Genomic DNA, 27813 nt, shown 5'->3' with positions numbered 1-27813 from the left:
GGTCCATTCACGGAATCTTTTCATTTTGGGGGAAATGTCTTTCTTTTCCTGTATGTTTTATAAACTCGTCAGGGTCAGCTGTGGTGTCACGAAGGCAGACAGAGACCTTGTGTCTTGGTGTTGGGATCACGGACCGGTGACAGGCAGAAGGGGGTCTCACTAGGCTCACGTGGTCTACCTGAGGAAGGTTGGGGTCGGAGAGGCCGGTGTGGGCTGGGAAGGTGGCTTCCATTCACGTTCAGAACAAATTCATCCAAGTAGGACTTTGGGTGGTTGGCAGCTAAACGTCACCTACCTTCTGCGCTGTTTCTGTGGGTTCTGTTTTGGGTGATAGAAGCTATCGTGAAGAAGACATTCAGTGGTTTTGTGGCCATTGAAATAACAACTGAATTTACCAAAGGCTCCTTAAATGTCAGCTCCCGCCATTTGTTTTTCTTACTGGTATCAGATTCAAAGTCCATATCAGCCGTCTGTATGATTCTCGCTCTGTTATCTGATCCCCGATCTACTAAACCCCCCCGACTCCTTATCATACTGCCTGTGAGGACTCTCTGACAGATGAAAGTCTATGGAGGAACGGACTTCATTAGCATCGCCATAAAGCATCAGCTCAGTGTGGTGTTTGAGCTGGGAAAGTCACCCAAAATATCACATGACTGACAGCAACGGCGGCTCCAGGTCTGGGGAGAAAGGGAGTTTATTGGAGCAAAATGTGATAAAACCAGGGGGTTATATTACTGTATACAGCGCTGGGGGGTTATATTACTGTATACAGTGCTGGGGGGTTATATTACTGTATACAGCGCTGGGGGTTATATTACTGTATACAGTGCTGGGGGTTATATTACTGTATACAGCGCTGGGGGTTATATTACTGTATACAGCGCTGGGGGTTATTACTGTATACAGCACTGGGGGGTTATATTACTGTATACAGCGCTGGGGGTTATATTACTGTATACAGCGCTGGGGGTTATTACTGTATACAGCACTGGGGGTTATATTACTGTATACAGCGCTGGGGGTTATATTACTGTATACAGCGCTGGGGGGTTATATTACTGTATACAGTGCTGGGGGTTATATTACTGTATACAGTGCTGGGGGTTATATTACTGTATACAGCGCTGGGGGTTATATTACTGTATACAGCGCTGGGGGGTTATATTACTGTATACAGTGCTGGGGGTTATATTACTGTATACAGCGCTGGGGGGTTATATTACTGTATACAGTGCTGGGGGTTATATTACTGTATACAGCGCTGGGGGTTATATTACTGTATACAGTGCTGGGGGTTATATTACTGTATACAGTGGGGGGTTATATTACTGTATACAGCGCTGGGGGGTTATATTACTGTATACAGCGCTGGGGGGTTATATTTCTGTATACAGCGCTGGGGGGTTATATTACTGTATACAGTGCTGGGGGTTATATTACTGTATACAGCACTGGGGGTTATATTACTGTATACAGTGCTGGGGGTTATATTACTGTATACAGTGCTGGGGGTTATATTACTGTATACAGTGCTGGGGGTTATATTACTGTATACAGCGCTGGGGGTTATATTACTTTATACAGCGCTGGGGGTTATATTACTGTATACAGCGCTGGGGGGTTATATTACTGTATACAGCGCTGGGGGGTTATATTACTTTATACAGCGCTGGGGGTTATATTACTGTATACAGCGCTGGGGTTATATTACTGTATACAGCACTGGGGGGTTATATTACTGTATACAGCGCTGGGGGTTATATTACTTTATACAGCGCTGGGGGTTATATTACTGTATACAGCGCTGGGGGGTTATATTACTGTATACAGCGCTGGGGGGTTATATTACTGTATACAGCGCTGGGGGGTTATATTACTGTATACAGCACTGGGGGTTATATTACTGTATACAGTGCTGGGGGTTATATTACTGTATACAGCGCTGGGGGTTATATTACTGTATACAGCGCTGGGGGTTATTACTCTATACAGCGCTGGGGGTTATATTACTGTATACAGCGCTGGGGGTTATATTACTGTATACAGCGCTGGGGGGGTTATATTACTGTATACAGTGCTGGGGGTTATATTACTGTATACAGCGCTGGGGGGTTATATTACTGTATACAGCGCTGGGGGTTATATTACTGTATACAGCGCTGGGGGTTATATTACTGTATACAGTGCTGGGGGTTATATTACTGTATACAGCGCTGGGGGGTTATATTACTGTATACAGCGCTGGGGGGTTATATTACTGTATACAGTGCTGGGGGGTTATATTACTGTATACAGCGCTGGGGGTTATATTACTGTATACAGCGCTGGGGGTTATATTACTGTATACAGCGCTGGGGGGTTATATTACTGTATACAGCGCTGGGGGTTATATTACTGTATACTGTATACAGAGTCTTGAGTTGCCCCTCGCTGTGTGGATCTTGCCCCGTTGTCGGGGATCTGGTTACCAGGATCTGCTCCGAGCGTCAGTCGAATTTTGCAGGGAAAACGCTCATTCGTTTTGGCTTCTTTCTCATGCGCAGCTGCGGTCCTAAATCATTTGATTGTAAACGAGCCAAACGGACAACTGGCTGCACACAAACGCATTTTGTAGATTTTTGAATCGGATGACTTTCGCCGTCACATTTCATTTAACTGTTAAACGGCATCTTACACGATATCAGGGTTCCAGATATTAGAGTTCCTCGGTTTCAGCTTAGTTTCTTGTGGGTTTATAAAAGTCCTGGCAGGAGATTCTCCGCAGCCTTGGTCCAGGGGGCTTAGAGTGTCGGATAATATTCGGTGCAGGCAGGACTGGGAGAAATACTTCATTTTCTGCATGTTTCATTGTTTTAACCCTTTGGGTACCACAGTGTATGCGGAAAACAATAGGAGCGATCGTTACTGTTAGAAAAACGCTGCCGAGGATGGGGCGAGACGTTGAACCCCGCGGAGCTCCAGGGCGGAGGCAGTAAAGCGGCTTCCCAAACCGCGTGTTTTATCTTTTATTCCGGGCAGCGAGCCGCTCCAGTTTCTGTTTTATCTCCGCGTCGCTGCCCAGATATCCCGCGTGTCGCAGGGCGCTGATTTACTGTTTCCCCGCGGAGTGGAGTCGCGCTAATGCACCATTTAACGGCAAACAGATTTAATAACAGAAGGACGCGGCGGAAGGAGGCGGGGGGCGCAGGGCGCTGAAAAGCCGCCGCGTATCAATTATCTGAACCAAGAACGGAAATTATAGGACTTAATTGTCATCTCCTGAAATCCAGACCCTACTCACCCGGGGGAGGGACGACGAAATGTTTTTATCGCTTTAGTGATGATAATGCCCCGAGGTGTGCGTTGGAGATGTATCCGGGACGGTGGGGGGGGGGCTGGGCAAGGACTGGTAAGAAAGGATCACTTGTGGACCTTCCGGACATAGAAGGAGCATAGACAGGTCACCTCCACGTGGGAGAGGAAGGCAGGGGTCCGAGTTCTCTCCCACCAGCCGGCCATCGTCTTCATGGCAATGTGGAGCCTCCAGTAGGGCAACAGTTTCAAAGCCTTTGATATTCTCTTTGGGGGGTTTATTGAGGTTCCTCTAGTGGAACAAAAAAGAATGGCCGGGGGTATTTAACCAAACTTTTCCGTCCTCGTGGCTTGTGGTTCTTGACTCTGGTAAATTGGATCATGAATGGAGACTTTATGGACTTCTTCTGCGGCGGTGCCACCTATAATAGGTTGAAAATCGTATATGGATAAAAGTTAAATGCTACATTGTCTCTGCTACAACAGTTCCTCGCCCTTCATGTTAATTGAGTCATGAAACCCACCCCCGCCTAAGAGACCCCATTGGAGAATTCCACCAATCACACCTTGTTGGTCATTAGATTTGAGGTTCTTCTCCTGCATTCTGAGTCTCTGATCATCGTTTTCTTTTCTTTTCATTTCTAGTGCTTTGGACGATGAAAGCAGCAGCTTACGGCAGCAGAAACTTGACAGACAGGTGAGTTACCGTGTCTTCCATGGCTGCGCATGGTCTGGCCAGGAACGAACGGGGGGTATAAGCCTTTGTATGTTTGTATTTCACCGCTCTTCATGGACCTCCGGCCATGGAAGGAGATCTCAGGCTCCTGCTGAGACAAAGAATGATTAATGAAAAGATATTAAGCTTCAGAAGTAGAAAAGGCGCGCATGTTTTTGGAGCGATGTGCTTTGAAATGTTCTTTTATTCACCAGCGTGCACTCCTAGAGCAAAAACAGAAGAAGAAGCGTCAGGAGCCTCTGATGGTCCAATCCAATGTGGACGGACGGACCAGGACTCGGAAGATGAAGCAGTCCGAGGAACAAGCGCCGCTGGTCGAGTCGTATAACAGCAGCAATAATAGCACCATTTATCACGGTGAGTTAGCGTGTTCACGTGTTTCTCGTGATACGGTGTTTCCGGTGGCTGTTAGGAATCCGTTCTTCCGGAAGGCGCTTGCTTGGGCTGTGATGGGTGAAGCCAAGGAGTTGGGAGGTCAAAGTGATCTTCAACCTCAAGGTTTAGCGGCTAAACTCCCGTTCTCTGTCAGTGTGAAGGGTTAATATTGCTGTCTGTGGTGCATTTGGTCCCCAAAAATACTAACTTCCTGTCTCTAAATAAGAGATGAAAGCCTTTGTAGGGCGCTGTGTCAGTTACTGCATCCATCGTCGGAATTCTCGGGCGACCGCATTCTCTTTTTGATTTTGACGACCGGGAATGCCGTTTCGGTTGCATTTTTTTTAGTTTACTAAACCCTGGAAAAATTCACCTCCTGAAACTATACATTTTTAATCGCGCGTGGAGCGGGGAGGGATTTCACTCAGCGCTCTAACTGTGAACATCCAATGTAAAGTGAGAACTCTCATTTACCAAAATGAACACGGTGTGAGTGGCGGCTGGGAGCCGGCTGAGCGCTGACGCGGCATTCCCACTTCCAGAAGAGTACCGCAGAGACGCGCTTCTCCAACAAACAAAAAAACCTGTTTCCGCAAATATTGGGATGGAGTCCAAACTCTATGCGAGAGACGGCCGACGACCAACGCATAGTTATATATTCAGTTGTGTAGCATCACAGATCTGAGACATCATTTTACTTTACTGACAGGGCGGTAGATAAGTGGAACAGCCTCCCAGCAGAGGTGGTAGAGGGTAATACAGTGAGGGTATTAAACATGCATGGGATAGACATACGGCTCCTGAATCTAAGACGAGACCAACGACTGATTAAGGTTTGAGTCTATGTATAAAAAAAGTGATTGTCTTATCACCGTAGCAACTAATGGAATGTTCTTTCTGATTACAACAATCTCCCGGTTGCTATGGTGATAACATCACTTTTCATACTTAACACCAGAATCAGTTTTTTTTAAACACAACGTCTTAGTGTATGGTTTGGGCTGCTTCTGTATTAATAAATTACCCCCCCCTTAATGACGGGGCCACTTATAGAATTAAGCGCATTGTTTTTTCCTCATTTAGGAGATAAAATTGCCGCCTTTGTTGTGTTTCTAACGTGAATAATGGAAACGCGGGTCAGATCCAAGCTATTATTCCAAATTCCATTAAGCGCAGGAGCCCTTCTTCACGTAGCATCAATTAACCCCCGGTGGAGGCCATGCCTATTAAATCACTTCTCGGGTTGGGTGACGGCGGCAGAAAAGCCGTCGGAATCCTCCAGATGAATTGTTCGGCACTTATTAAAATTAATTATTCCGTGCTATCCAGAGATTACTCTCCGTGGCAACGCAATATCAGATTTTCAGCATGGATCTGCGAAAGAGGACGATACCTCCTTCTGGATTCATTAATATGATTGTTGCCCCTGGCTGGGCATGCTGAGAGTTTGTGCTCCACTACAGCTGTGGCACTCGAAAGGTTAATCATAGCCATACTGGTACCGGCTGTCTGCAGTCAAAGGGAATTTTGGGGGTGAAGATCGGGATAAAGGATATACCCCAGCCCCGTGTCGTACATACATTCAGTATACGTACCAACTGTCCCGGATTTCCACTGCCAAGGACTGATTTCATATATAAGGTATGATAGAAGTTGCTCTTATTGCATCTTTTGTTACAAAATAAGATAGAATCCTAATCTCTTGCATTTTAAAGATGTGTTTTGACCACGACAAATTGTATTTAATAATATTTTTCATGATTTCGTTGGTTGCATCACCATAACAACTCATAGAATGTTCCTGCTAATTCAATTGTTCCATTGGTTGCTATGGCAACAAGATGATTATTATTATTTTTTTATTTTTTTTTTTCTCCAACCTTTTTTACATAATCCCCCAATGTAACATATACGTTTTTACATTGGGTTTTTTTGTAAAAAGTGATATAAGTGCAATGCGATGCTGTTACCGTGGTAACCAATGGAATGGTCCACGAAAGGCTCATATTATTCCCTCCAGGCCTTCAAGTTTTTTGGAGTCTGGGACCCAGAAATCTGAAGAATTAATAAAAAAATAAAACAAGAAGGGGTCTCAGTTCTTCAGAAAATGTGTTATCTGAGAGTTCAAGTTTGAAAGTCTTAAAAGCGGTTATAGTTATTTAACTCAAGCTCTCAGAGTCAATTCCCTGTCCCCACTACTCCTAGATTTTCTCCTTAGAAGCTAGTGTGTATGAGTTAAGTTTGTGTTCATATATTGGTGTCCACCGAACCATTACAGAGTCTTATATATAATGTGTATATATATATATAAATATATATATATATGTATACAACCAATGGAATGTATATATATTAATAAATGTATATTTTAAATATAACCCATAAAACCAAATCCATGTAATGAAGGAAAGTTTAAGGAAAGTATGGTAGTTTTTTAAATTGTCCCATAGTTCTCCAAACCATCGCCCTAACTCCGCTGAGACATAAATTAAATCTTTTTTACCATTTTGCGTATTCAGACTTTAGCACCGCGGTTATTTTTAACTAAAATATTTCTGGCAGAATTCCTAAATATGACAATCGACTTGCAATGAGCTGTTTTTAGTCCAATATCATCTTATATTTTCGGTGGGCTTAATAATGATTGAAATCACACACATTAGTCCCTCCGCCTGCATTTTTGGGGCCCTACACTTATTATATTTCCTTATTATATGAAAGTATCATTTTTATTAAGAATAGAAAAATAATAAATACAAATATATTCATATTAATATCAATAATCCAAAGTTTTTAATGAAAATTAAACATTATGATATATCCCAGTAATTTCATAATGGCTTCAACCTGTTGTAACTATAGAATTTTAGAAGCTAGGAGGAATCTTACCTAAAAAACATGAATTTTTTTGATCTCCCTGTATACCCGTACTCAATTTGCTGAGTCAAGACACCCGACACATTTCGCCGTGTTTTTTACATTTTGTTTTTGTTTCAATTTCTCGTAAAATAAACAAAGAACAAAAAACAAACGTTATACAGATGATGATGCAGGAGCCGCTCCATCAGCAGGTCAGGAATCTCTGAGGTTCGTTTTTGGGTTAAACAGGAGCAAATTGTTACCTTTTTATTTCATAAACATGAACTGCTTTCACAGTACGGTTTGTATCGTTGTTGTTGCTACAAAGTGCGTGGAAAGTTTAATTTTTCAAGGGCAAAAGTAACAATAAAGCAGTGTTTTTATTCTGCTTTGTTTTTCTCCTCTGGAAGGTAATGAAACCATGCGTTACAAAGTATCCTCATCAAAACTATTCAAATCAAAAAGAAATACAAATATGTGATTCTTAACCCCTTAAGGACAATGGGCGGTCCCAAAACCCATTAAAAACAATGCATTTTGAGCCTGTATATGTACAGGCTTTGTCATTAAGGGGTTAAAAAAAATATATGGCAAAACCATCTTTGGACTTTCTAATCTGCTCTTTTTCTGTCTGATCTCTGTCTCTTTTTTCTCCTTGTCTCTGGGGCTTCTCTTGAATGTACCAAGCAGTGCAGGAGGCTGATCGGGACGATTCCCAGGCGTTAGCAGAGCCCCAGCCTCCAAAATCCACTAAAAAAGCTAAATCGACGGGATCTGCTGGCTGTCCGACGGGCAGCGCCAGAAAGGAGAGAAAGGGCAAACAGAAAGGTTAGCCGCATGCGTCTGAACACCTTTTCAAGCGGCATTGCATGTTTATGACACTCACAAAAGGAGGGACTCCTTGGCGCTTAGTGTTTTGCTCTTCGATTCTGGAATTTTCCCATTTCTTTGCTCTTTTTATTCTTTTCTTCCATGGAAATATAAATTGACCCAATAAACCCAACAGATTATTGCCAGAATTTATAAAGAAAATCTATTTTCTGCTTCCAGGAATAGTAGCGATGATAGGGGCTCTCCTTGTCTTGTGTTACAATGTTACACATTTTCTTTTTTTTGGTCCCGGGCTTCCAAAACAGTAAGATTTTTCAACATGCAATGCTGCTGTAGGCATGGTCAGCATGGAAAGGTGGTTCTAGTTGTGCATTTAGGCCAAAAATGCAGCCAATAATAATAATTAATGGGTATTATCCATACCCCCCCCCATGTAGCAATTGCCAAAGCTGAAAGTTAACCAAGCATTCTCGTGTTTTTTTAATGGAATATAGCCAAAAATCCAGAGACCCTTCCCAGAGAGCGTTGAAAAAGGAGCGTGCTTGGATACTTTTTGCCGCCGGCCAGAAGTTCATGGGTGATATCAGTGGTGCCCGGCTGTTATCATTATTGGCCTGCGTGGGGCTGTGGCCACATCATGTGATCTGCATGGAGAGGCAGTTACATTTTTTTGGACAATTTATTTTTTAATTATTAATATTTACCTAGCTGGGGCAGGGCCCGGACACCGAAATTTACCCCTCTCCACGTGCCCATTGACAAATCTAGCAATATATTTGAATTTTTTTTTTTAAATAAATCTGACATATTATGTTTTTTTTGTAGGTTAAACTCTTATAGGGGTTAATTTTTGGGAGACAATATTTTCTTAAAATTATTTAAATTTTTTTATAATTTTTTTTATATTTTAGAATTGTTTACAATTTCTTATGGAGAAGCCTTTATTTTACCCAATTATTTGACTACATCTTATTTTTAGATCATATGGATTGTGAGGATATTTAATGTCACATGTAGTACAAAAAAAAAATATAAAAATATATATATATAACTTGCTTTTGCCAAGAAATTATCATTATTCCTTATCTCCTTTTCTCATAATTCATCTATAAACTGGAAAGGTCAGATGTAAAAGGGATTCCAACTTAACTCAAGTACCTGTTGGCTGGAGATAAAGCTCATCCAGTAAATATTAAAAATTACTTTGTGATTATAATCTGATGTAAAAAACTTTGATTTTTTCAAAGACCTTTGATATAATCCTTCTCATTTCTCAGCGGGCAAATAAAGTCTAAAACTTAATGGAATTAAGAGAGAGAAAAAAATATGCGGAGATCTGGGAAACCTTATGGAGACTTTAAAACTTTAGTTAAAATTTATTAAAAATAAAAAGTATTCCTTTACAGTTCAGATTAGATTTATTTTTTACTTTTTTTTTAAAACAGCGTTATTGCTGGCCTGGTTTGTAAAGCATTGTTTTAAATGATTTTTTTTGTATTAAAAATGCATATTTTTATGCTTTGCTGTTGTGCTTGTGATTATGTGCCCTGGTTAGTCAACGGGGCAGAAAAAATAGCAATTTAAAATTGCTGAAAATTTAGAATTTTTTTCAACCAAGCTGGGACACTGAATAATTTATGGGAAAAAATCACTAAGGATTTCTGATTTTTTTTTAACTTGAACACACGTTTTTATTTATGTATTTATTTATTTATTTAATTTAGTCATTCATTCATTCATTCAATATTTTTGCAGTTATTAAGATATTTGTAATTTCAGGGAATATCTTCCCTTGGCTCTTATACTGGGGGTCGCTTAAGTTTTTTACACAATTTCATTATTTTTTAATCAAATCTTTAATTTTACTTACTGAACATTTTCTAGATGAAAGTTTATATTTTTTTCCTCCTTGCTTTGCATTGTTACAAAATGCTTTTATTTTTCTTATATCACAAAAAATTATTTTTTAAAAAAGTCTAATTCATGAAACTTCTGAACTTTGGCTACCAACATTTTATTTCTACTTTCCCAAAATGTAGCCATTTTCCTATATTCCCTGTAAAGGGGTCATCGCAAGAGAGTGATATCAAATGACATTATCTCAAAACATAAATCATAATTTAACATTATATCTTTATAAATGTCACAAAATCATAGAATAGAATAGAAAAGGTTTATTATTCATTTTGGTCAAAAGGTTTGGTTTGCTTAATCTTGTTTTTTTTTTTTTGTAAGATTCTCTATGTTAGACAAGAATTTAGTTCTCACCCCGTGTGACCCGGACTTACTGTGTGTGGCCACGTTCGGTGGGCTGAAGGCTATAAATACACGTTAAATGATAGCATTTTGTTATTCGTACGTTTATGATGTGGCTTGTATATGATGTCATCGTATACGCTCTGTGTTACAGTGTATCGCACGTGCATGATCTGTTTCGGAATACACATTTTTCATTTATTTCCATAGAATATTATCTTCATGTGGGTGTTTATGTATGACCGTGTTACGTTTTGGGCTGTATTTCATGCGATGGGATTTTCTATCACTGTTTGTCGACTCGCCCGTGATATTCTAACGCTTCATTTTATTTTATTAGGTATTATTCCAGTAGAAGGTTCCGTGCTTAAACCCTAAGTTTCCATCCCAGCCCTGATAGGGAGAAAGAGGCTATTCTAATGGATGTGCCTTAGGCGGCAAAAAATCCCTTCCTCCTCTCCATTGATTGGTTCTACAGTATGACCTCATGCCCCCCATTATTAAAATGGGAAACGTTTGGCTTTTTCTGTATCAAATAGCATCATACCGGTTTTTTAAACTTCCAAACCAAAACATTGATGTTTTTTTTTAATAACTGCACTGGAATCATGTCTTGTCTTCTTTGCTGTTTTTGGAGTAATTTTTGTCCTGGTCATCCTGGTTAATTTTGCCCCCATCACACCTGGTGCCATCACACCTGGTCCCATCACACCTGGTGCCATCACACCTGGCCCCATCACACCTGGTCCCATCACACCTGGTGCCATCACACCTGGTGCCATCACACCTGGTGCCATCACACCTGGTGCCATCTCACCTGTTATCTGCTGCCACAGGCATCGACGGACCAGCTGCTTTTCAAGAAGACGCACAAGACCCCGGAAGCCACGTCCAGATCCTCACGGTGGGACAGTCCACCCGTGAAGATGAAGATGGAGAAACGACGGGGACCAGCCAACAGCAAAGCAAACAGGACCTGCGTGTGACCATGCAGAAAAAAGGTGAGTGCTCGACCCCCCATGGACTATCATTACAAGACCCCTCTGTCCAAACAGGGCATTAATTCAGGCATTTATTAAAAGTGGATCTGCTGCCCAAACCACTTCATATTAACCAATAGAACACAAACATTATTAAACGTTTTTAAATAGTTAAAATTCTCGCAGCATCTGAGAAAGCTTCTTCTTTGTCTTCTGGAAATGCTTGAGACCTTGTGCGTTTCCCTCAAAATCCTGTTTATCGTTACTCAATATAACCAAACGATTCTTTCACTGAAAAAAAACATGTAGCAATTTTATACTCATGGAAATAAATTTCAAGGGCGAAAGGAAGCCGATTGTAACAGAAACCGCACCAGAGGAAAGGTGGCGTTCCCGTAAAACAGAATGTGCGTGATTGTGTGAGTGTTACATTGTTTCGGAGGATTCCATTATCTGTCCTTCACCCCCTGCGGGTTCTTTTAGAGTGATTTCAGTTCACCGCTCGTTTTCCCTGCACCCGGAGATCACATTAATCAGAGACTGGGTTTGCGGACAGTGGTGGTCCGTTGGTTATTATCAATCGAGGGGACGCTTGGCGGGTGTCTCGGGAGGAAAGCGATGAGGGTCCGAACCGAGTCTTGCCCTGTCTTCATCTCACAGGTATATCAAGCAGCATGAACTTCGATGAGGAAGAAGACGAAGAAGACGAAGACAGCTCAAGTTCCTCCCAGCTGAACAGTAACACTCGGCCGGGGTCTGCGACAAGCAAAAAGTCCAATAAGGTGAGAAGAAGCCTATTACGGGGGGCTGTTAAGGTTGTGTAAGAGGGGATAGCCGTGATGGATACAACGTGTCGATAATCCTTGTACATTTTTTAGGAAACTGCCTCAGCCTCCAGTCCTCCCTCCAACGAGCCGCCCGTTGACGTGGAAGATCTCGAACAGTTTTCCATTAGGCCCGCTCCTCAGGGAGTCACCATCAAATGCCGAATCACGCGAGACAAAAAGGGAATGGACCGAGGAATGTACCCCACGTATTACCTCCACCTGGAGAGGGAGGATGGAAAAAAGGTCCAAACGCCATTTTCTGACAATCTGGTTTAATTTCCATCGGGAGGGGGAGGGGAATGGACGTATCCAGAGAGATGGAGGGGTGGAATGGGTTTATCAATGGTGGCTAACTACATTTTTTGAGATTCGGCCCCAAATACTGAAGGTAATAAAGGGTTAAGATTCCTGCTCAGCCTCCTCCTCTTGTTCAATGTGTTGGGTTAGGGCATTTTCAATAATTATTTGCCCCTCGAGCTATAGCTCCCTCGGCGTTTTCTGTTATTATATCCAGATTCCTCTTCTCTGGAAAGTGATCTAATTCCGGGAATCTTTGTTCTTTTCGTTCAGGTCTTTCTATTGGCCGGCAGAAAACGCAAGAAGAGCAAGACTTCCAATTACCTCATTTCTATCGACCCCACTGACCTCTCGCGCGGGGGAGAAAGTTTCATCGGCAAACTTCGGTAAAATCACCCCCCCCCCAAAATCATTCCATCTTATACCAAATCTGAAAGGGTATTTTCCTTATAGAAACCCATACCAGCAGATCGGCCCCCATTCGGCCCCCGTCTAGTCGCCCGTTTCTCCTGCAGTAAAGACTCAAACCTTAATCAGTCGTTGGTCTCGTCTTAGATTCAGGAGCCGGATGCCGATCCCATGCATGTTTAATACCCTCGCTGTATTACCACTCCTGCTGGGAGGCTGTTCCACTTATCTACCACTCAGTAAATAAATACTCAGTTTGATGGCACATTGTTAGAATCTTGATGTATAATTCCAAAAATGTAATCTCTGAACCAGCAATAATACCAGTTTTCTTTTCCTGTTTTGTTCTGCAGATCAAATCTCATGGGCACGAAGTTTACCGTCTACGACAGCGGGGTAAATCCGGTGAAAACTTCTTCGACTTTGGACGCCAGTAACCTGCGCCAGGAACTCGCCGCCATCTGTTATGTGAGTGAGACGTAAAACCGCTAGAGTGGAACAAACGGCCCCCGCTTACTGGGGGTCACTTTCCCGCCAGCGACATTCTCTGAGTCTCAGCGCTTTACTCTGCGGTCGCTAATCCTAAAACTGCAAAATCAGCAATTCTTCACATTCTGCAAGAAAAACAAAATCACTGATTACAACCAACAGTAGTGTTTTTAACTGGAAAAAGTAAGAATAGTATAGAATCTGCTGCAGTCTGTCCTGAGTCCTGCTATATCCCAATCCTTTCTTAGCTGGGTGATAGGTATATGGAACCGCTCCACGCAGAGGTGGTAGAGGGTAATACAGTGAGGGTATTAAACATGCATGGGATAGACATACGGCTCCTGAATCTAAGACGAGACCAACGACTGATTAAGGTTTGAGTCTTTACAGCAGGAGAAACGGGCGACTAGACGGGGCCGACGGGGGCCGATCTGCCGCGGGTTCTGGGTTTCTATGTCTAAACAGACACAACTATCCTCTAATAAGAGAAAAAGTCTCTCTGTTGTCGGCCAAACACAGTTCCAGGCCACACAGAGATAATTAAATATACGGAGATATTTAACGCCGCCTGCACTAAGCGAGATCAGCTTCCTGCAGTTAATTATCTTTTCCCAGAGAGAATAATTTTACTGATTTTTCGATCTTCTAAAAATCCAGAACCCGCGGACCGGCAGAGATTCTGGGCTGCAAAGTGCATTTGGAATGTAATGAAACAGTTTAACAATTATACAAGATTCCTTAATGCATATTTTCCTTCATCTGATTTACTAAATACCCAAAGAAACCCTGAATCTGCCAGCAGATCGGCCCCCATCAGGCCCCCGTCTAGTTGCCCGTTTCTCCTGCTGTAAAGACTCAAACCTTAATCAGTCGTTGGTCTCGTCTTAGATTCAGGAGCCGTATGTCTATCCCATGCATGTTTAATACCCGCACTGTATTACCCTCTACCACCTCTGCTGGGAGGCTGTTCCACTAATCTACTACAGTAAAGTAAAACTTCCTTCCATTCCATCTCAGCCTCTAACTGTCCTTTATTAAATGTCTTTATGTATTTAAATGTCTCACTCTTGTTTCTTTAGGAATTGCAATTCTGGTCTATTAAAAACTAAATGATTGTTGTATATAATAAATATCAGAGTATGAAAATCTTAGCAATATCCTGTTTGTCCACAAAAAAATCCACAAAAAACATAAAAACATGTATTTTGTTGCAGAATCTTTAAATTAGCCCATGGCGCCATCTAGTGGTCAATTAGGAGTTGACACGACCAAAAATATATCATGTAGGATGTTATGTTAACCCATTAACCAATATTCTTTTTTTGTAATATTTTGAAACAATAGGAGACAAACGTCTTGGGTTTCAAGGGACCCCGTAAAATGAGTGTTATTATTCCTGGAATGAATATGGACCACGAGAGAGTCTCCATCAGGCCACGTAACGTAAGCATTTCTCATGCTGTATGTGCTAATTACTTGTTGTTATTTTTTATGGATATTATCCCGTTTAGGGTCAAAGTATGAGCGGGGAGGATGTGTCTGTTTAGCTTTTATCATGGTGCGGGATGGTAAGAACCCCCCGCTTCCCCGTGTAACACGCGTGTATCGTGTTCCCGGTACAGGAGCACGAGACGCTTCTCTCTCGATGGCAGAACAAGAACACGGAAAGCGTCATCGAGCTTCATAACAAGACGCCGGTGTGGAACGACGACACTCAGTCTTACGTGTTGAATTTCCACGGGCGCGTCACGCAGGCTTCAGTAAAGAATTTCCAAATTATCCACGATAACGATCGTAAGTGTTAAAGATGAAACGTTTTTCAGGTGATCTCTGGAGGGGATTATTGGCAGGATAATTGATGTGAAAATGTCCGAAAAGATTGTGTAATGGAGCCTAAACTGTAATAGAGCGACCCCCAAGCAGCACCGTCCCGAGGTGCCCTCTCTGTGCGTTAACTCTTACCTTATATTAATAATAATAAACAGCGCATGCGCAGCCAGGGGGAAAGCTGCAGGAGCGGTGAGAGGTCAGCGGGGGCGGGCGGGATATATCTGAATATGTGTTTGAATATATGTATGTATATGATCATGGATGTGTAATGATGTGTGTCAGCGTGGATGTGTAGGCGAGTGGGAGTGTGTCTGAATGTGTATGTGTGTGTTAGGGAGTATGAGTAAGTGTGTGTAATTTGTGTGTTGGAAGGGGAGGCAAGGGGCAAAGAAGGCACAGACAAGTTGTTTGGGGGCAATGATGACACAGTCCAGCTGTGAAGTTGGGGGGCCCCAGGGCAGTTTTTGCACCAGGGCCCTGTGGTTTCTAGTTACACCCCTGAACGGGATTAACGAGCACCGGCACATTGCTTCCTCTGCCGGGTTTATTTTATATAATAATAAAATGTTCCATCTGCCGACGGCGCGTGAAGAACCGGATAATCCTTTAATAAAACTGCGGAAAGTTATTGAGATTCGGGGGAGTAAATCTACCGAGCGAATTATTACAACTCAACCGTTCTCGATCCATCAAAATAAAACCCTCCCTGCACGATGATCTCTTCTGTCACAATAACCGGCGGCCTCTTCTGCTTTGGTTTCTTTGTCGTTATTTTCCTGCGAGACCTGGTAGAGAAATCATATTTTTTTCCCTTTAAATATCATTTTGTGAACTACCAGAAAACATTGTTTTTGAAACCTACAATAAAGTAGAAAGTTCTATAAAATTATCTCTTTCTATAAAGTGTTCAAAAATTCCACAAGATTCTGTAGAACCTTAAAACTTCAAATCTTCAAATTATAATAAAAAACATATATAATTAACATATATATATATATATGAAAAAGTATGAAATCAATTAATTTGTCCATGTTACAAATGAATTTATTGATATTTAGGAGTAATTTGTCAAAATTAAGGTTATTTTCTTATAACTGAAAATACTCATTTAACAGCATTTTCATTTTTTCTAACTTTATATTTTACATTATTTATTCAGAAAGAATAATTTCTGAAATTCCATCGTGTTTTTGGACTCTTTAAACCCGCTCGGGTTCTAGATGCGCCTCTAAGCCTTATTCTAGAAACGACTTTTTCTTTATCGACTTTATCTCCTTTTTCTGATTTTTTCATGAACTTTCCTTTTTTTCTCCCCTCTGTTTTGTGATGCAGCGGATTACATTGTGATGCAGTTCGGTCGCGTGGCGGAGGACGTATTTACCATGGACTATAATTACCCGATGTGCGCGCTGCAGGCCTTCGCTATCGCTCTCTCCAGCTTCGATAGTAAATTGGCCTGCGAGTAAGACGTAGACCGCCGACGAGAGCGTCGAGGAGAGTGTTGAGGAGAGCGTCGAGGAGAGCGCAGAGGAGAGCGTTGAGGAGAGCGCGTGGCTCCCACCACATTTTCGTGTCTTAATCTCACTGTCCACCGGGCTGTCCACCGGGCTGTTCATCGGGCTGGACTGACCTTACGATGTTACAATGTATCTTGGTTGCCATAGAAACGGATAGCGAGAGAGAGAAATAAACTTTTAGTGTTTACGCACAGGTAATATTTTTATTTTTCTTGTAAATAGACCTTGGATCACGAAGCGTTGTACTCTGGTTGAAGTTTCCCGTTCCATCGATGTGGCGCCTGTTTCTGCCATCGTGAGGATCGTTCTTTTATTTTTCTAATTGTTTCTATAAAGGCGGCGACTGAGATTTAGGTGAAGAAGCGTTCAGAAGCTTTAACCAAACCCGAGACGTTTATCACTAAAACCGGGCCAGGCTTTGCCGCATCCCGTCACGGAATCCACGTCGGAGCTGCCGGTGGATCTGAGCGATTGAGCCACTCGCTTTGGGACAAACCGACCCAAAACGGTCCTTTTTCGGAGTGTAAAAAACGTAGGTAGGGAACCAGTCTGCCTTTTAATGCTAACCGCCGCTAGCGGAGCCTGCGCCCAGACACTGACGTTCAATGGGATTCATGTTTCTTTACAACGAAAGCACAAGATACAATGTTTCTTAGATGGTTGTCACTTTTATTAATAATAACGTCTTCACGCCATGATGTGCACAACGTAGCGGTTTTTTTTGGGGGGGTACCGGACTTTTTTTTCCGAGACATTTGTTTAACTTTTCCTTTTACATGTTTTTGTAGTTATTAACCAGATCCGAAGTCATTGCCGGTATTGGGGGGGGGCAGCTCAGTGTTCTAATTTTTAGAGGCCGATCTACACTCATCGTTCAATAATCCGGAGGCTTGGAGGAGATTGGGGGGGTCTTTTCACTCCCGCAGTGCCCTGCTGTATGCGGATGTTGTGTTATGTATTAAATTTCACCCATCCGAGCTTCTGTTATTTATTTCCGTTCTGAAGCAGCGGTCTCCGTCACGCGGACCCCAGCAGTCTCCTGTTTGATGTTTACTTGTGTTATTCTAGGGTCATTTTGGGCTGGAATCACTTATTATGACAAAAATACGAACACAATCTAATGAAGTAAATGAAACTGAGAAAAGTTGAAAAAAATCTTTTGCTGACCTGTCTACCCCATGCCCCCCCCGCCTAAATGTAAAACGTAATCGGACCGACGTGGAATTCTTAGCTCTGCGTCTCACCGCATTTTCATATTTTGTAAATACAAAAACATATTTTTTTTTTCTATCAAGTAAAGCATCACCAATTTGTAGTTCTACTGAGTACGAGGAGAGGGGCGGGACTTATAAAGCCAAAATGGCTGCCTGCATCCAATTAAAAAAAATTAAAATAAGAATAAATAAAGCACTTTGAACAATGAACGGCGTAGCCTCGCTATACCTCAAAGGGCACCGAGAAGCTACCTAAAAAACTTTAATATTATAATGCAAATGAATCAATACATATCGATTTGAGTATTTCCAGTTATAATGCTTAGCGATAGATGGAATTAATCCTCCGCACTACTAAAAAAAACAACTCTTATCCGCAAACACCGAGACATTGATGACATAAACGTTCCAACAGAGGAAGTGAGCCCCTGAGATTATTATTATTATTTATTGTTTTATATAGCGCCATCATATTCCGCAGCGCTGTACAATGGGTAAACACAACAGAACGGGCAGTAAACAACGGAACAATTTGACTTTTGTCATTTCCTCACCGGCTGGCAAATTGTTTCTGAAACTTATTGAAAATGTAATAAAAAAAAAAAAATTAAACACTCAATAGCCAATAAATTAATTTATATATATATATATATATATATATATATATATATATATATATATATATATATATACATATACACACACACTTATATATACATATATACACATACATACATATACACACACACATATATACATATATACACATACATACATATACACACACACATATATATATATATATATACACACACATATATATACACACACACACACATATATATATATATATATATATACACATACATATATATACACACACACACATATATATATACATCTATATATATACATATACATATACACACACACATATATATATATATATATCTACACACACATATATATACACACACACACATATATATACATCTATATATATACATATACACACACACACACACACATATATATATAGATTTAAATTCAGTCGAATGGCTATTAAGTGTTTAAAACTGTAAAGAAGTTTATTTTTGGCTGGTAAATTGAGATATTTCTCACACTCCTCTCACTTATTACACAGATTGTTAAACCGACGCATTTCGCACTTCTGTAATACACAGGTTTGTAGTAGAAAAAAATGTCTCCAACGTATCCCCTTTCCCTCGTTTCTGCCTCTTGCCTTTATGGACGTATATTTTGTCACAATTTCCGCACTAAAGATTTGTTGTAAAGTGATCTGCTAATTAAATGGAGTTTTGTATTTTTACATGAAAAAAAAAAAAATGCCCAGAAAGATGATTCTTATGTTTTTTTTTTGTCACGTGTTATAAATAAAGAACTGGAGAAAGACACCGAGAAATGCATTTTATTGATTATTTAAGGAGAGCAGGGATTTTTTTTTTTTTGACACGAAAAACTAAAATGTCCTGAAAAAAAAATACATAAAACATATTATAAATATGTCATAACGTGACGCTCATGGTTCGTGGTTCATGCTTCGGACTGGAAACCTGTGTGTAGTCAACGAGAGATGGAGTCTCCGCCTATCTTATCTCCAATTGGCTGGATGTTGTACTTAATTAGCATAAAGACGAGCCTTCACATTAGAATTAGAATAAAAAATTAAATGAAATTTCCCATTGCGTTTTACATTCTGTGATATAGATCCTCGCAGAAAGGATAAGGATTTCATAATATATTCATGCAATATAAATATTTCCACAAAATTCTTAACTATTACATCATGGCTCGGGAGTTTTCTTAAAGATAGGTGATTAAGTTATGTTTTACCTTATATATATATATTTTTTTATTATTATTATTTTTTTTCCTGCTAGAATATCTTAAGCAAAATAAAATATAGCTAAAAAAAAAAAAAAAATCTCTTGCATGAAAGATACATTTCGCAACATTAACAAATATATACTACACTTTCCCTGAATTTCCCATAATTAACTTTGAAATTTCTGGTGAAAGCCTAAAATTGGCGGATTTAAGAAATATATATATATGCTGTATATCTCATATCTGGGTGATCATGTGATTCTTTCATCTCGTTACTGGTTCTTTCGGAATTCATTTTAGCTACAATGTTTTTCTATTTACAAACACAGAAACCTTTTTACATATATTGTTTTTTTTTTTTTAATTCTAAATAATATCTTCATTTTTTTGGACTTAATTCACGCGATTAAAAGGACGTGTAGCTGTATGGACTGTCCTATAGGCAGCGTGTTGTATTAAGTTGAAAAGGCAGGATTTTAATATTTTACATGTTCCTTTGCGTGGAGAAACAGTTTTTTAAAGGTTATGTTAAAGTGTGACCGTTGTACTTTAATGACATCACACGTTTTGTGTAATTAGTGAATCCCAGAACAATTCCCTTGGTGAGAAATAAGTGTTCAGCACATCAGTCCCTAGTGTCCTCGGATCCACCACCCCACCGAGGCCAACTTCTCTTGGTTGCTCTGCCAAACTAACGCTAGTCGTCCTCCTCATCTTCGTCCTCCTCCTTGTCGTAACTGAAGCATTTCCCAACGATGTGACCGGCATCGAGGAGCGCCTGTTGTTCACTGAAGATAATAACAAAAGACGTCTGCGTTCGCTGAAGGCTTTAGTTGACTTTCTTGACCCCCTTCGGTGAAAGGGTTAATGGCAGTATACATTTTATTTTTTTAGTATTCTATTCTTTTGTTGCTCCTTTTTCTTAAGGTGCCGACATCCTCCCTACCGGTGGCGTCACACGCGCCCGGTGACTCCTCGCCGTCGTCTGAGTCCATTGAAATGTCATTGGCAAACAAGTCGCCCTGATCGCTGCAGCTTTCCAAATGAAAGCCGGCATTTTCGGCCAACACCGCTGGATCATCTTCGTCATCTTCTTCTTCCTCGCCTTCAGTATCGCCTCTCTCCGCCGTGTCGCCAACGCGGGGGGACTTCTGTTGCGGGGGGCGGAAGATATTGTTTGAGGAGTTGATGGGATTTTCGAGGAGGTTATGATGTTTTTCGTCCTCGGGGCTCTCGGCGCACAAATGCTCATCATTTTCGGCAAATTCCATTTGTTCCGCTATCTCCTCTGCGGAGGGCTGATTTAGCTCGGAGCAATCTACCAGAATGGTGTCGTGCTTGCGGTCCGAAGGCTCATAAATCGGATAGGTCTCTTCTGGATAGCCTGTTTTACAAAGATATTGAAAATAAATAGTGGTGAAGGCCAGCGCTGACACTGCTTCCAAGTATTAACTTTTCTTCGGATTCCTAAACACAGATGTGGAGCACTTTTCCCCTCACCCACGCCTTTTAAAGGAACAAGAAAGGAAAAAGTAGCATAATTTGGGTAGAATTTAAAGAAATTTGGTTTCCCAAAAGAGGTAAATTGGGCAAAATTAAATGAGGCCTTGAAAACCTGTAGTCAAATGGTGTCCCAATTTGACGAACACGACCTCACTTCCTGCCACCTAATTAATTATTGCTAGAAGACACGAAGGGGATTTGATTTTGATGTCACACCCTTGCAGACCCACTCGCTGATAGAGCAGGAACACGTGAGGGGAACCTGAAAAACTCATTACTGCTTCTTTATGCCACGCCCCCGAGGATCTCTGTACTAATTTCCTCCTGACCACTTCTTCCTGTGATGGTAATGGAAGCTGTAAAGGGGAAAATGGAGGGGTATATTCTAATCTGTGTTTAAAAGCTGAGGGATATTTAAGCTCAGCATGTTCTTAAAAAAAAAACAGTATCCAATGTATTTACACAATTTATATTTTGGTTATGTTTCCTCCTATTGGCGAAGGGGAGTATTTGGAGCAGCCACGTGCTTCGTAATATACACGTAATTTACATGTAATAAGTTACTAGTAAGGAGGCTGTTTAATACGTCACCCATTGTTAAGAATCTGGAAAATCAGTGTTTCTCTACCAGTCTACTGGATTTTGTTGGTTGTCACAGATCTGGTGGAAATTGCCACATGTCCGCCCCACTCGAAGAGCGATACCTTCCCAATCCTCCATGTACGGAGCCTCCTCTGCTTCCTGCTCCGGAGTAATTCCATCCAGAAGTTTTCCTTCCTTCATCACCCGAGTGATCTCCTTCAGCCGCTGCAGTAGTTGCTGTTCCTCGTCTGTACTCACATGATCGGTTCTGGGGGAAAATGATCCCATTATTAAATACAAGATTATTATTATTATTATTATTATTATTATTATTAATCTTGCTATTATTGTGATTGATAATATTTATATTGCTACTATTAATATTATTTACATTGCTATTATTATTGTTATTTATATTGCTACTATTAATATTATTTACATTGCTATTATTATTATTATTATTATTATTATTATTATTTATATTGTTACTATTGTTACTATTATTATTATTTACATTGCTATTACTATTGTTATTAGTAATTATTATTATTATTATTAGTAGTAGTAGTGTTAGTATTATTTACATTGCTATTATTATTGTTATTATTATTTATATTGCTACTATTATTATTATTTACATTGCTGTTATTATTGTTATTAGTATTATTATTAGTAGTAGTAGAAGTGGTAGTAGTAGTAGTATTTACATTGCTATTATTATTGTTATTATTATTATTTATATTGCTATTATTATTATTATTATTTACATTGCTGTTATTATTGTTATTAGTATTATTTATATTGCTATTATTATTATTAACTATTATTAAAAATGTAAGTTACAATTTGGACCTGGTTGAAGGTCCAAATTGAACCAGACATTTCTTTTTCTGCTGGCCTACTCACCCCAGAGGGAACCCTGAACGCTGGCTAAACAATAAGATCAGAATCCCATTTTTCTTTATAATTTTTGGCCGATATAACCAAAATAAATGTACAAAATGGGGATTAACGTAACAATACAAAACTATAACCCTGACTATAAATGAGGGTACAGATTCATTAAATGCTGGCAAAGGAGCGTTGGTCAACTTTCCGAACCTCAAAAAATGTAACTATTCACAAATCTTTGAATAAGTAACGCAAATGTAAGATTTATTATTATTTTTTTAAAATATTTATAAGAAGTGTACATGTGTCTACATTTATAACGAATGCCATTTACTAGCAGGCATTTACAGGACATATTTTGGGGATTTTTGGAGGAATTTTATATAAAGAAACAGATGATGTAATTGTGGATATTAAAATTGCATTTGCAATATAAAGACGTTCCGTTCTAGCCGGCGTGAAATGACGATAAAATATAGAATTTATTTTCTTGCTGCACCCAAAAGATAGTGATTTATGGTTTTCATTAGTTTCCGCGTACCTCTCACAGTTTGGTCCCAGGCGGGAGATAATTTTTTCCATTGCCTCTTCAGTTTCTTTAAGTTTATCTTGCAGTTGGCCGAGCTCATAGTCAGCTAAAAAAAAAAAAAAACGGAAAAAAAGAATTAAAAAGAAAAAATATATATTAATAATAAGTCAGGGTGATAAATATGGAATAATCTGCAGTAAGACGCAACTCCTAATTTATCACGGACTCCCAGACATGAAAGTCACGTTCACAGACCCAGAAAGGATTTATCAGAGTTAAATAGTTCCAAAAATTTCAGTTATCATTTATTTTCCATGACGAGGTTGCCGTGGTTTTCCGTTGCCTTTACGGATGCAGATTTAATTGTATTTTTTGACATTTCTTCCCGGAGCGCATCCGTGTTTGTCTTACGCAAATACATACGTGTCGGCCAAGAATGTATACGATAGCTACATTGTTACCGAATGCATCGACGTAGAGACCGCGATGCGATGTTTACTCCTATAGCGTTCTGTCTCAGGATAATTCAAATATAATGATATTTAAATAAATAAATAATAATAATATTTAAAATAAGTAAAAAAAAAACTTGTGGATATACACACAATGTTAACCCTTAACCTGCCAGGGGAAGGTTAATCCAGGCGTTGGCTGATGGGTAAAATATTCATGTTTCTGTGAATGGGAACCACTTTTTGGGGTCCTGTTTGTCCTGTTTGTCCTGGCTCCCCAATAACAATATGTTTTCTGAATTTAAAAAAAAAAAATACTTTATCTCAGGGCTTATTCGCTAAATCCTTCCATTAACGTGCGACCCGTATACATCATTCTTACTGATTTTCCTCTTCAGGTTCCCGTTTGCCATCGGTTGGCTCTTCTGTTCAATCTTTGGGCTTTTTCCTTTGGAGGAAAGCTGAAAAATATGTAAAAAAAAAGAAAAAATGTAAACATTTAATCGGCGAATCACCCAAAAAATAAGCCCAAGTCTGCTGGCCGCGTCCTCTTGTTACAGTATCCTTGCGGCTGTATTCTTACTCTATGTGTCTATAAAACGCTCATGCCGATATCTAAAACGAATCCGCGTCTTCCTAACTTCATTATATCTACTAAGTCCAGCTCTTTAGCCTCCAGGTGGACCCTCTAATCCGTGGACGCCTACGGGCAAAGGAGCTACCGGACTTTGCCACAAAGTCCCCAATGGGTTAAAACCAAATAATAAAATCTATGTTTTGCTGGCAGATCTTGTAGATTAAATTATGAGCACCATGACCTGTGCGATCCTCCGCTGAGGTTCCCATACGTTCCAAAGTTGGGTTGATGACGTCTTTCTTACCTTGAACAGAATATAGAGGATATACAGCAGGATCCCAAACCCGTAGATCGGTATAATTTGCCCCACGAGACTTTGCCGCGAGTTTCCTCCTGCCCCTCTGCCACCCTTAGCCTTGGCCACTGCTTCCGATAAATGCGACCTCGGGAAGAAGGACCCCGATGACCTCCCATCGGTGGGCTTGGGCTGGTGTCTGGCTGAAGGAAAATGTCCAGGATTTCCTGCGAAAAAAAAATCCCGGTTTGGGTGATTTTGGGGAAATTTATTTAATTACCCGCACTGCTCGAATCAGTCGCCCTCGGGAATTCGGAGCCTCCACCTTTGATCCAAATAAAGCCTGAGAATATTGCATTGAAATGAATGCCTTTAGCCCCCCCCCTGTAATGCAGAATGGTAAAAAATGGAGGATATGTATAAAAACTGATGCAAAAAGGTTGAAAAGCAGTTTTTTCCCCATAGCGACCAACATGACGATCCAATCAGAAGGAACCCGAGAAGATTAGATGGCCAATTCCGTGTTTCTATTAAATTGGATGGAAATGATTGCGAGCGGGGGAGGGGGGGCAGACGGACAGGAGACAGGGATTTATTAGTCCTGCTATGCGTTGTGAAATTGAATACGTATATCCGTAGCGTTTTATATATGGCGGGGGGTACAGGAACGCGCACGCTGTGTGTATGAGTACAATGATGGGATACGGTTTGATTCGTCCCATCGGGTAGCCGGACATTTAACCGACACTCTAGAATTAAATTGTAATTGAGGTTGACAAAAGGCCAGACTATCAAAGCCGTGTCAGCGGTGATGGATTGCATTGTGCTATGGTAAGGAAATAGGATTTGGAGTCGCGCATGAGTACACACTGTAATCTTTAATTAAATGTCAGTTCCTATGACGTTTAATATCGGTGACAGCCCTCTTTCACTTCCACTTTATTGGGAATGTGAGTTGGGAAAAATAACCCTTTTCTCCAATGCTCCATCCAAATGGGGGCCCTGAACTCAGACCCAAGATGGTCTTTTCCGAGGGGCAGGGCTGGCGCGGCTTAAGAGGGGCCCCTGAGCTCGTTTTAGCGAATAAGCCCACATATAATTATACATTTGATGATAATAAATCAGGAGGGATCTTAAGAGCCTTTGGATTCTAGAACAGTTTCAGGTTTCTATGGTTTCATGAAGCAAAGGGTATCGTGGAGACCTCATTGATGCCAGGGGCAAATGGGGCAGCTGTAGGGGTTGAGGAACATGCGCTATGACATCATGAATAAAACCATTTGCCTTATAAGGTCATTCTTGCGGCTTTATTGAAAAGGATTCTGGGTGCAGAGCAACAATGTAACCATAAAAGATGCATTATTGGCTTTTTAAAAAGTTTCTAACAGGAGAATCACGAGAGTTTAAAGGATAAAAATGGAAGTATTGCTCTTTCTGGTGTGAAATCTGTTTTTTGTACGAAAGATTGAATATGGGTGCAAGGTTAAAATATAATATATCATCTTTTACTAAAAGAATAGCGAATGAATGAAACTTCCTTCCGGCAGAGAACAGAATGCGGTGATACAATGTATCGAGTTATCTATACAACAAACATTAAGCAGAGGCTGGAATCAAACATTTTCCCGGGGAAAAAAATGCAACAAAATTCGACATTTCACTCCAAAATAAAAAAGATTCACACGCCTGTAACATATAAATGTTCTTTCGCACGTCTTGTATACTAGATTGTAAGCTCTATAGACAAGACGGAATGGATGAATGGCCTAGAACCTCAAGAGCTGACAGTCTTTTTTTAGATTATTCATTTTCTTTTCTTTTTTGCCCCCCCTGTTTTGTACATGGTGCAGATAATTATTATATTATATATTATTGTTTGATCGCTGAGGATGAGGATGGATGTCCGTCACAGGCTCGCCCTCGGCATCGCAGGGTAGTTTGTGGCAAAAAAAGAGTTAAACCCCCAGCTGACTGCCTCCCCTCTGAGCTGTCTCTTAGAATAAAGGCTCTTTTGTCTTTTCACAAAGAGAGCTTCCAGCCGTCCCGGCTCTGCCTGTGAATCGTGAGCTCTGTGGACAATACACGGAATGGGGGTAAAGGCTATGTCGGAATTTATTATGTGGATACACCCGGCCCTGCGGGATGAGCTCGCGACAGCAGGGATGATGCAGAATATCATGCGCAGGCACGCCTTACCCTCCGGCTGGCCAGACGGTTTCCCTCGGGTTAGAAGGGTTTTGGGGAGAAGCAGAGAGACGCAGAGCACCAGGCAGGAGAACAGGGCCACCTTCTGAATGGTCGACAAAGCCATTTCCCTTTTCGGAATAAAGCAGAAAATAATGACATTGATAACGGTCCTAAGAGATGCACCGGGCAGGGAGAGCCAATCAGAGAAGCCGGAACAATAGGAGATGAAGGTTGTGTTTTTTTTAGGGGATTATGGAACGGAGCGTGTCATTGGCTGGTGCTTGGAGCTGCCTACCGGCTACGTAACAGGATCTTCCCATAAACCCATCTGCTTCTCCTGCTCATTGAGGCGGCTGAATGTATGAGATCTGCCACGGCGAGCGAGGGCGGCTGTCACCGTCACCTGCGCAGAATGCACCGGCCGGGAGGAATGTGTACGGAAATACAGAACCTGCCGGCAGATCGGCCCCATCCGGCCCCCGTCTAGTCTGCCCGTTTCTCCTGCTGTAAAGACTCAAACCTTAATCAGTCGTTGGTCTCGTCTTAGATTCAGGAGCCGTATGTCTATCCCATGCATGTTTAATCCCCTCACTGTATTACCTTCTACCACCCCTGCTGGGAGGCTGTTCCACCACCCTCTCAGTAAAGTAAAACTTCCTTATATTACATCTAAGCTTCTGACATCGGAATCTGATACGTCCAGAACTGAAAACCATCCAAAAAACATCAACGTTATTTTCCGTTCTGTTTTGAAGTAATTCATACATAGAATTTCCATCTCTGGGAGCCACCAAAAGCAACTTCCCTTTCCCATGATCCCTCAGTACAGACGGCACCGGAATCCTCCCGCAAGCCCAAGCAGGAAGTTGTAAGCCACTTCCGGTTCTCTCCCATCAGCCCGAGCAGGAAGTTGTAATCCGCTTCCTGTTCTCCCCCCACGTTGTTTTAGCGGACGGCGCATGAGCCTCTAGCGCTAGAGATTGTTTCCAGCCACACAGGTCCCTCCGTAACGCTATTATCACAGATATCTCCGGGA

The 27813-nt window shown here is 40.9% G+C and overlaps 2 protein-coding genes across 6 annotated transcripts in view; one reads left to right on the top strand and one right to left on the bottom strand.

Annotated features, from left to right (window-relative positions):
- Positions 1 to 16890, top strand: part of TUB (TUB bipartite transcription factor) — a 48983-nt gene extending 32093 nt beyond the window's left edge. For 4 of the 5 annotated variants that reach the window (XM_053449099.1, XM_053449098.1, XM_053449100.1 and 1 more), the window contains 11 exons: positions 3940 to 3991; positions 4225 to 4387; positions 7955 to 8092; positions 11188 to 11352; positions 11992 to 12113; positions 12210 to 12401; positions 12729 to 12841; positions 13217 to 13331; positions 14697 to 14795; positions 14975 to 15146; positions 16515 to 16890. In XM_053449099.1, the coding sequence (XP_053305074.1) occupies positions 3940 to 3991; positions 4225 to 4387; positions 7955 to 8092; positions 11188 to 11352; positions 11992 to 12113; positions 12210 to 12401; positions 12729 to 12841; positions 13217 to 13331; positions 14697 to 14795; positions 14975 to 15146; positions 16515 to 16648 (1465 nt within the window). In that variant the 3' untranslated portion in view covers positions 16649 to 16890. The remainder of the gene's footprint in view (positions 1 to 3939; positions 3992 to 4224; positions 4388 to 7954; positions 8093 to 11187; positions 11353 to 11991; positions 12114 to 12209; positions 12402 to 12728; positions 12842 to 13216; positions 13332 to 14696; positions 14796 to 14974; positions 15147 to 16514) is intronic. The other variant, XM_053449103.1, reaches the window with a different exon arrangement.
- Positions 16891 to 20641: 3751 nt separating this feature from the next.
- RIC3 (RIC3 acetylcholine receptor chaperone) lies at positions 20642 to 26972 on the bottom strand. The gene is made up of 6 exons (XM_053448909.1): positions 26787 to 26972; positions 24600 to 24817; positions 24101 to 24179; positions 23279 to 23372; positions 21969 to 22114; positions 20642 to 21145 (listed from the first exon to the last, which is right to left on the bottom strand). The coding sequence occupies exons 1-6, from the start codon at positions 26899 to 26901 to the stop codon at positions 20652 to 20654; spliced, it is 1146 nt and encodes a 381-aa protein (XP_053304884.1). The 5' UTR covers positions 26902 to 26972; the 3' UTR covers positions 20642 to 20651.
- Positions 26973 to 27813: the final 841 nt, after the last annotated feature.

This window comes from Spea bombifrons, chromosome 10, assembly GCF_027358695.1.
Source record: "Spea bombifrons isolate aSpeBom1 chromosome 10, aSpeBom1.2.pri, whole genome shotgun sequence".
Taxonomy (NCBI): Eukaryota; Metazoa; Chordata; class Amphibia; order Anura; family Pelobatidae; genus Spea; species Spea bombifrons.
The sequence above is the reverse complement of the archived record's forward strand: the minus strand, read 5'-3'. Positions and strand labels throughout refer to the sequence as shown.

Excerpts from the sequence above, each read along its gene's own strand:
- RIC3 (XM_053448909.1), bottom strand. The coding sequence starts at position 26,901 with ATGGCTTTGTCGACCATTCAGAAGGTGGCCCTGTTCTCCTGCCTGGTG. Across the intron at positions 24,180-24,599 it reads TCCTCTATATTCTGTTCAAG|CTTTCCTCCAAAGGAAAAAG; the intron begins GTAAGAAAGACG and ends CATATTTTTCAG. Across the intron at positions 22,115-23,278 it reads CTGGGACCAAACTGTGAGAG|AACCGATCATGTGAGTACAG; the intron begins GTACGCGGAAAC and ends ATTTTCCCCCAG.